Source organism: Lycium ferocissimum, chromosome 7 (genome assembly GCF_029784015.1).
Source record: "Lycium ferocissimum isolate CSIRO_LF1 chromosome 7, AGI_CSIRO_Lferr_CH_V1, whole genome shotgun sequence".
Classification (NCBI taxonomy): domain Eukaryota; kingdom Viridiplantae; phylum Streptophyta; class Magnoliopsida; order Solanales; family Solanaceae; genus Lycium; species Lycium ferocissimum.
In genome coordinates, this window is record NC_081348.1 from 13259465 (window position 1) to 13270428 (window position 10964).

Here is a 10964-nt window from a genome sequence, read left to right on the forward strand (position 1 = left end):
TTGTTTTATTTTGTATGTATTTATATCCCATGGGGGGAATTTTCCAGCTACGTGGTTTTTGGGTTTTTTTTTTACAACTTTCAATTCTTGTTTTAAAAAAAAAAAAAATTTGAGTCGACGTTTAAGGGTTCGCTCGACTCTGACGAGGGTCGGGTGCCCGTCACGCCCTGATGAAGATTGGGGTGTGACAATAACCCTATTTCTAAAATACCAAAGCTTATAGTTCCCGATGTTCCTGTGATATCATTGAACTTGTTTCATGGCTATTGATGTTATTCATTGATGTTGATCTCACCTTATGATTTTGTTCCTTCAAGGTGAGATGTGTTCATGATGATGGTTCCATAATAATAATCCAATGAGTTTAGGAATAGGTTCTTAAGGAATGTTTTATAGGACATGAATAGAGTGCTAGTAGAGGATCCCTAATGAGGTATTTAATGTTCGAAGAGAGCTTTATGTTGTATCTTAGGATTTGGTTATTGTCTAGTCAAGCGAGAAGAAGTACTAATGGCCTGAGCTATGCTTATAAGTCTTATGTGATGTGTAGACCCTACGGGTTATGTGATGACCATGAGAAGTGCATAGAGATTACTTGTAGAAGTTTGGTTATGATGTCGATTATAATCACCACTAGTCTATAACCACGGGGCAGATGTTACCACCGGGCTACGGCCGGTTGGGCAGATATATGTTATATATATGTATCTCCATACTCTCATATCTTCAACTATATCTATGTACTATACTGTAATCCTAACTAACATATCATTCTGTTGCTATATATATATATATGCTACATATCTTCTTCCCTGCAGTATATGTTTATTATATTACATTTTCGCCCTACATACTCGGTACATTATTCGTACTGACGTCCTTTCTTGTGGACGTTGCGTTCATTCCCGCAGGTGTAGACAGACGGGGCGAGGATCTTGGCGTAGGTCGCTTCCGTGCACTAGTCTTGATTGCGGGCTCCACTTCTTCCCCGGAGCATTACCGAGTCCGGGTTCGTATATGTATTTTTTTTGTGTTACGGCATGGTGGGGCCCCGTCCCGACTTGTATACTCTACCATGTTCATAGAGGCTTTGCGTACGCTTATATATAGCTTAGTTATGCCTTGTCAGTGGTTATGTCGGCATCGTGGGCCCATTGTACATATACATATGCATGATACTATATTCATAGTTAGCCTCCTTGTCCTTACTTTTCCATTCGATACATAGAAGATGCAAGTTACAGCTTGGTTCGCTCGACCCCAATAAGGTGTCGGGTGCCGATCACGCCTTACCAAGGTTGGGGCGTGACAATTAAAAGTCTCAAAGGGTGCTTGTTGGAAGTGTGTTTCATCAAGCTGTTGAGTGGTACATTATGCTAGGATTAGTATAAGTGTATTAGGGTCCTTAGCAAAAGTTAGCTAAGTGGAGTGGCTTGCAATCGGAGTATTGCAAGTTTGGAGGAACTACGGGGGTTAGTTCCTAGGTTGCAAAAGCGTTATTATAAGGGTAAGGGATTATGGGAGTTAATCCCTAGCTTATGATAGAGTTGTAACCTGAAGTTGCTCGTATAGTGGAGTTCAGAATCCTACTGGGGTAGGTCGTGATTTTTAATCCCTTGAGTAAGAAATTTTCCACGTAAAAATCTTGTGTTGATTCTTGTACTGCACTGCATAAGGGAACTACTACACAACCAGGTCCCTCATATACTGTTTGGTGGACGCACAGCCTGTAACACTTGTCATACCTCAAATCTGAACTGAAACTCACCGAATCCGTGAAGGTGATTTACTGGGAACCTATAAGTCCTTCTGGACATATGAATACAGTCCATCGAGTTATAATCAAACAATACTGACCCGAAATCAATGCACAACCCCTAAATACCATCAATAGCCACTCGAACTAACTCCAAAATTCTGAACCCAACCACAATCCTACCATGCATCGGTGGCGGCCAATTCTAATCTTTTTTTCACGCAATATAATTCATGTCTGTCACTTTTAACTCCAAAAGATGAGTCATCTCCAAGTTGTCAACTGAGTACCGAAGAACTATACCTTATGAATGCAACCTTAGAGTTTCTCAGCCTTTACCCGATACGCAAATTTGATACAATCCCAAGCTTTTCGACACAAAAACCTGTAGCCTCATATAACTATTTTCGAGTCCTTAATATTTAAAAGTATCCACCCAAGATATCCCATCAATATTACTTGTAACATAAAACACTTACCATGAATACGGTCCATCTCGAGAATATAACTCTAGCCTCACACAATCGGAATTTTTTACAAATCATTTCTCTTAAAACCACACTAACTCAGCCACTGTAGAGTGTTACGGAACTCTCCAACAAAGGTACCACACAAGCCACTTCTTATAAACTTTACCATGTCGGTTACCTGGAATTCTTTTCTCTCTAGTCACTGATCACAAAAACTCACGGAACTTCGTCATATCACTTAATCCATCATATCCCTTCGTCCTTATATGTAGACTCTCTTCCTTGAGCGTACTCACGGTGACACTTCATCTGAAATATGCAAAACATCTCCACAACCTATACTGACCCAAGTAATCCCGAAGATGTACCTTATTTTTACCAATTCTTGATCAACTATACTCTTTCTTGACTCTTCAATTCCCCAAATCTAATCAAATTACAATCATCGTCGCCTTGTAACCATTTCTCGAACCCGCTCCATAGAATACCACATAATCATAAGTCTTGCATCTAGCCAAGTCAATCCTAGAGATAGTAGCATGTCACACAGTTTACACACTAGAGTTCCCTTAACTCACTCCACTTTAAAAGTGAATACTCTCTAAAACCCGCGTATCACATACATAGTCCTACTAATGTCCCCACGTATCTCTACTACGGTACTTTTGCTCAAATTTCTATACTCAAATTTTGAACTATTCTCCACAACTCGTATTAATTTAAACCTCATCATTGATTTACCACTTCGAACGTCCCCATTGCTAAACCAGAACACCTCTAACCATTCGCTTGATTATCTCTTTTATTCGATTAACTCAACCGAGCAGCAACACCAGTAATAGCAAGAACTAACCGAGACTAACACAACAGGTATAAAGCTCCCAACTCCAATCCAATACTAGAGGTAACACCTGATTGCTCCATGACTGCTAAAACTTAGCACTTTTCTAATACTAGAGTCATCTTTACTAGTCAACCACTGGCTGCCATTAGCCCACGGCATAACCGAACATACCGACTTAATACTGAACCCTTATGTCTATTCTGCCATGTGTGACCGCAACATAGCTCTCAAATCAACTAGCTCTTGGCTCCATGATATCCTTAACATCCCTCTAACATGAAGACTTGGCGATCATACCCTTTACTAAAAGACCTGAACCACAACTGCCAACATCTTAAGTCTCCACTTACCACAGGTAGCCCTGCTTTCCAATCTAGGACCGATAATCACTTTCTTGAAAGGACCTACAAGCCACTAGCATATCGCCACGTCGAAGTCCAGCTTAACTTTCCCACACCGAAAACGAATCCACTCTCGTACCAATTGCAACCTCATTCTAACAAATACGTCAGATACCAGTTTTTTTTCCTTCCTAATAGCGGAGATTATTATATCCAAGTCCTCTCCCTTACTCATCTGTCCCATTAGCACAAAAGGTATTCATACCAAAATATTCTAAGAAGTCTTACTTCGCTATATGTTTCCCACAAAAGTTGCCCTTACGTCCTTATTCTTAACTTCTCTTCTTTATTACCTGTGGTCACTATACTTTTACCCAAATCCGATGATCCTTACTGAACCCACACTCGTGCCACGCACACCATCATATTACCCTGACAAAGTTGACATTTTTCCCAAAACAAATCACTCTTGTTAAGCCATGTATGCACTTTGCCTCTTCCGAGCAACCCAACACTGAAAACACGGAGATCATTTGACCCTCTATACCGTCTTTCCCATTTTCCAAGAGACTTCCACAACGAATGAGTCTAACCGTGATTCCACACAACTGAAACCTCAAACCATAGCTAGAAACTAAACTTGTTCACGCATCTGAATCTGGATGACACATCTCGTACCATACCATAACACGTCATAACAAAACCGCTTGCATAAGAGTTCAAAAATGAGTTTTCACCACTCGTGAGAGAGTAAGAAAAGGACATTCAGATACCAATTAGAATCAGCTAGATACCAATTTGGATGAAGTAGCATGAAGGACTGCAAGAATTCAAAGTTTCCTAAATGTCCCATAGCCTTTCGCAGATAGGTACGAAGCTCATGGTACCAATCCGCAAGACTCTACTAGACATGCTCTTGTACTTATAGAACGGGTAACCTAGGGCTCTGATACCAATTTGTGACACTCCAACTAGGGAAACATGCGGGCACCTACCATTCTCCACCTTGGTAGGCGAACCCATACCTTATTTACAACGAAAAAATAAATAAAATAAATTCAATCACCCAGAATTACATAAGAAGTCTAACATAAATAGATAAATATAATAAATGCGGAAGATACATCGAATCCCAAAATCTTGTCTGAATCGTACAAGAGCCACTACATAATGTCTGGAAACTACAAGTCTCGAGTATCTACAATTATCTATCTGAATGGGAAAGAGATAAAGACAGTAATGATAAGAGGAGTCACCCAGGCTGCGTATCCGGCCATGTGCTCACCCTAGATACTCGTCAACCAGGCTTCGAAAGTCAATCACAGGGAGTGGAATGGACCTGTCTCAAATCTACACCCTGAAAAGTAGTGTAGCAAGGTAGCATCAGTACAACAACACGTACTGAGTAGGCCAACAACAGTTACTTAACATATATAAAGAAAGATACTGAAGAATAGACTTGCTCACAATTAGATATAAACACCACACAGTCTAATAATAGTCGTCTCAAGTACATAAGGATCAATAACCAAATCATGGCCTACGGTGAAGCACCTAAACACAAGTCTTACCAAGTTTTCCACGATTTCTCGTAATAACCACATCTATAGTACCGCCAACAATATTACTCTGTATCTTCAAGTCTCAATCTAGGAGAAAGTCTCTACTCCTCGAATCTATCAATTCCCAAGTATGTATTAGTCAGACACACGACGATCTCAAGCAGTAACCAACCAGGAAGCCAATGTTCACGAGTACCATACAATACAATAAATAACTACAACACTCAGATGTATGAGTGAATGAAATATGAATGCAATGCAGTGCAATGATACACACACGCTTCAGATGGATAATGTCTATGCTCCGACAATCATGACCCATGGGGGACCCGCGAAGTCCATGTACCTGCCGCAAAGACACAACCCGATTCAATATATATATATATATATATATATATATATATATATATATATATATATATATATATATATATGTTACGGAACGTGTAACCCGGTCAAAAATAGGTTTAATATATGTTGCGGCGCGCAACCCGATCCAATATATGTATAAAATATGTTGCGGTGCGCAACCCGATCCAAATGCATGAATGATATCAATGCCAATGAGAATACATCAATATCAATGGTGCCACACATGGACACATATCATGAGAATCTGTCAATATCAATTGTGCCACACATGGACACGTATCACAATATCACGAATAAATCACTTACTTCCTCTTTACAAAACAATGCCCAATAATTACAATCACACTACAATACCAAGCCAGCTAATATCAGAGTATAATGGAAGATGAGAAGGAGTACAATGCATAATATCAATGAATAATGATAATTTATCAGATCAATCGTGCCACACATAGGCACATAGCTCAATCACATTATCAATATCTTAAATTTATTTTCTTTTCCAACAACCTCAACAATGATAAATATGCTCTCCAAATCATAAGCAATCACTAAGAATCGACTCGATAATCAATCACGTGGCGACAAGCCAACAACTCACAATAATCAACAAGCCATAGTACACAATAACGCAACAAGCCATAATCAACAACAATACCAACCTAAGTATTCCAACCCAAACTTCTCACCCGAAGGCGCATCTGCTTTCTTCAACAATCACTAATTCTACATATGCTTTACTAACTGAAGTTTAACCATAAGGTAAGTCATTACCTACCTGGAATGCCGAACAGGAGCCACGAACCGTCACACCTTAGCCTTGCCCTTTCTTTATGCCTTCGAGTACTCAAAGTCTAATCATAAACGTATTCTAGTTCAGAAACCAAGAAGAATAATATCCATATTGCTAAGCTTATAATTTAGGCCTAATCCAACCTATGAAAATTGGGGAAACGGGCTGTCACGACCTAGCCTAGGGCCATGACGAGTGACCGAGCTTGACTTGCCCGATAACCCAACTTATGTTACCTGTACTCAAACATGACATTCAATAGAGTCTATTTAACTAAGTTTGAAAGCTGTAAATAGAATACCAAAGTCCATCTGTAACTCAAAACATACTTATATTATGTAACATATCAAAAGGCAAGCCAACGAGGGTTCCGATACTTCCGTACAACAAAACAAAGGCCAGCAAGGCCAAACGGTACCCATGACACCCACGTTGTCCGCAGACTACTAGAAGAGTATGACCGTACATAAGTGACGGGACAGGTCCTCGTCGTACTCATAATATATACAAACAAAAGTATACCAAAACAGGAACAGTCTCCGAAGCAAGTGGAGCTGTCTGACTCTTAATGCTGACTCCTCCTAGGTGGCTGGATCGTCTAACCGCGTCCCTGAACCTGCGGGCATGAAATGCAGCCCCCGAAGAAAGGGGGTTAGTACGGAATATGTACTGAATATGTAAGGCAATACTGAATCATAAAACAAGGAAAGCGTAACAGTAAGCAAGTTTAGAAAGCAACCTGGGAGTAACCTGGAACAACATTTTGAACCATGTCATATGGTCCCTTACACAATTCTATCATACACAATATAAATATATAATATCCTACACGTAGCCGCTTCCGGCTAATAACACAGTAGTCCTTTCGGACGGCCGCTTCCGGTATAGTCATGATGGCCTCTTTAGGCAGCCGTTTCCGGCTTAGCTAGGGTGGCCCCTTCGGGCAGCCACTTCCGGCTTAACAATAGCATAATCCAGCTGACCAGGTGGAACAATAACAATACATATGATATACAGTATGAATATGTAATGAAGTTACAAAATGTTGCACCCCTTTCAGAGTGGTTTTGATTACAACTCCCTTTGGAGAGATTTTGAGAATAAGTTTTAGAGTTTCCTTCATTTACCATTTGCTTTGTAGTGAACATGTAAGTATAATGTATCGCAGAAGCTTCCTTCGAATTATCAACAAGAGTATAGCATGAACGAAACAAGACATTGGATATCGACTTCTAATCCAACTAAGAATAAAGTACTTATGTTTTACGTTCTTTAGGAGTCATATAAAAGGAATCATGCCAAAGTATGAAAGAAGGGTTAGCCTTACATACCTTATTTACGCCTCAAGCTAATCCTCGAGTCCCTTCCTGAGCTTAGTCAACTAGAATACCATCAACAATATAGGAATTAAGACTAGGCCAACAAGATTAATCTAACTAATCATTTATTCTTTCGCCTAACAGGATTTGGACAAAGATCTCCCTCTATAATCCTATCAACCCAACAATTCCAAATTAAGCTAATAACCAACAACAACAACAACAAATCTAACAATTTACAACAATAATATAACTAAGCTCATCTTACAATTCCATCCAAAAACATTTCCTAAACCACAATGCCTTAATATTCGGTATATGATAATTATAACTATATTTCTAACACTTTAATCTGTTAAATCTCTACGTAATCATCTCAATAACAAAGATGAGAAAATAATACATACCTTAGCAGTAGATCAACCACGAAAATATCATCCCCAAGCTCAATATTTAGCTTAAAACAACGATGACAACTCGTACTACACTTTATCCTTCACAAGCCTCGGGATTCGGCCTTGAACTTGATCGAACCCTTGTTTTACTCTCTAACTCTCCTCACTCTCTCTCTAAAATGTTCTGGATCTTTTGGTATGAAATGAGGAAGATAAGGGTGAAACTTTCCTTAAATAGCAAGGGAAGTGGGCCTGACCTGACTTGGAGTCGGGTTGGGCCGAGCCCACTGCCCAGTTTGACCTTTCCGCCTTAAAACGTCCATAACATTTTAATCCTATGTTGCATTAAGGCCCAAAACCTATGGTTGGAAAGGTATTTAAATTATCTACAACTTTCATTTTTTGTGTTTTCCCAAATTCTAAATTTATAATGGCGTGCTTTGACCTCGTAAAAATTTGGATCACCCGAAAACGTATCCTTAAATCATCCTTTTGGAGTGCTTATGCTCATATTTGGCTTAAGTGTCCTTTTTAAGAATTGATCAACTTCCCATGTACTATTCATATAACTTGTGATATGCCCTTTATAAAATTCCAACATATGGGCCCCAGCTCAACTTACGGTTACGAGGGCTATTTATTAAGTAACGTATTAACCAACTTACACCATATAGCCTCTAATGTCATCTATGTGTTATTCTTATACATATATAATAGAATCTTCATCCCTAATCCTTGTATATCTTTACTCTCCCCTGAGCCCATACTAAGTCGTCTGCAATCTTGGTAACGCGAAATTTTTTGGGGTGTAACACGGGCCCACAAGAGTAAAATGGGAAATAATAAGATGGAGTATGCAATTCAAGTCTAGATGATAAAAAAACCACTAATCAATTGCTAGATTACCTCAAGATTAAGCTAAATTTGGATTTGAAGTGAAACCCCCAAATTTAAGTATGAACACTAACTTTTCAATCCACAAATTAACCTCTAATAATGGAAGGTATAAGCTTAACAACAATGAAAATATCAGATTCTAGGGTTATACTAGCTAATTTCATCAACAATTTCTATTTAGGAAATCTAAAATCCATTTTAAGAATTTATCATAAAACCCATCTTTCCCTCTTTGATTCTAGTGATTTCTAGCATGGATTAATGATTAAGGAAGGTAAGTAATGAATTCTAAGACCAAGGATCTTACCTCTATGAATATTCAGTCCCAAAGCTCTCAAAATCGCCCAATTATGCTTAGAAAAGGATGAATAAGAAATAAATCTGCCCGTAACCCGCTGCCGCGGTAGGTCATCCGCTGCAGTGTAGCGGCTGGCTTGACCGCTATCAGGAGTCCGCCACAGCGGATGGTCGTCCGCTGCGGCAACCTGCCACAAACTAACAGAACGCGCTACGACGGTCGGTCCCTCGTTGCAGCGGGACCGCTACCGTGGTTCTAGTGCCACTGCGGTGGACAACAGAATATTCCTGATTGTTGTCTAGTTTCATCCCGAAATTCGACTATCACCTGAAGCCCCACAGATACAAAACAAACATGCATACACGTGGCCTCGGATTTTCCAACGGAGGTCTATTTGACCAAGTCAACCCCCAATAGCCTAGCGCCAACTTTCCAAACTAAGTCCCAAAACGCTACCAAGAGCCTTGGGAAACAAACCAAACCTGCCACCTAGTCACAAATGACCATCCGAACCTCTCGGAATCGACGAAATTCAGAAAAAGATCCGTTTACACTTAAAGTCTCAAATCTCCAAAAGTCATACTAAAACTCGCCTGGTGACCTCGGGAACCGTGCCACCTGTCCCTGCGGGTCAAAATCGTACTAATAGGACTCGGGAAAGGGTCGTTACAGTGTGATTTTTCACACTATGTATTTGGGCAATACATATTTGTAAGTATCCTCCTTTGTTTTTTTTTTTTTTGTGTCGATATGAATAGCTCAGCTGTACTTTAGAAATCCCTTGGTTCGATGAGACTGATCTGTGATAGTGCAAATTAACAGCCAAGAAGATGGTATTTTAATTACTTTTGCACTCCTAGCTAAATTTAAACTAGCGGTAATAAAAAATTTTGTTCGCCTACTTTGTCCCATAGAGATCGAGAGATGCAAAGATCACGAGAGATCTCATAAAACTAATACAACACTAATCTTATTGAACCATCAACCACAATGACACACACAAAAGAAAAAAAGAAAAAGAAAAAGGGAAACACCTACAAAAACATCAAATCTGTTCTTGTAGAAACAGGACAGAAAACTACTAAATGAATGCTTCCTAATCAAACGAAAGCAACAAACTAACGGAGAGAATAACCTTCATTTCCACCCCTTCCTGTTATTGTCTCATCAGAAAACATCAAAAAATATTAAACTAAACATGACATGAGTTTAAATTGGGAAACGTTCATGGAAATTGCGGAGAGGGTGGTGGTAACTGAGCTTGAGTAGTGGAGCAAAAATTCTTGAGGGCAGGTGGAAAAAAAGGATTGAAGGGGAAGACGTTTGGCCAACATCCATCATCAATATCCAAAGCAGCTCTGCAGCACTGAGGACCAAGCAGACGAAGTTGAATGCTCAGAAAAGATGTAATAATTTCTTCCACACAGCCTGGAACATCTCCCACTGATGCAAAGCATTTTGCTATCATGTCTGGACCTCCAAATAAAAGAGACAAGCTTGGTGATGTCAACATAGATATGCACACGGTTATAAGCATACTTGAGTATAAACTTCTTTGAAAAGCCATTGTTTTTTCTAGAGAACGGTATCTGCCAGCAAGTTTTTGTGTAGTGTTGTTAGTTGGATTTGCTAGTGTGAAGGATTTTGGAGGTATATATATGCAAAAAAGAATTTAATGACATTGAAACGGTTCCTCTGACTTTTGATTTTGGTTGTTCAATGTAAGCATTTTATGACATACTTAAAGAGGGGCTATTAATTAATGGTATTCGTTACATTTATAATGCACGGGCAGTTTTGTACTCTTCACTATTATAATTTAATTTATAGTAAGTACATTATCAAATGGCTTGGTGGTGACACTTGTCATTGACTCATTATATTGTCTCAACTCTCAAGCAAGATTAGTCCGTTTTC

At 39.3% G+C, this 10964-nt stretch overlaps 1 protein-coding gene across 1 annotated transcript; it reads right to left on the reverse strand.

Moving 5' to 3' along the window:
• Positions 1 to 10272: 10272 nt before the first annotated feature.
• Positions 10273 to 10614, reverse strand: LOC132061933 (uncharacterized). The gene has a single exon (XM_059454606.1). The coding sequence runs from the start codon at positions 10612 to 10614 to the stop codon at positions 10273 to 10275; it is 342 nt and encodes a 113-aa protein (XP_059310589.1).
• Between the last annotated feature and the right edge of the window lie 350 nt (positions 10615 to 10964).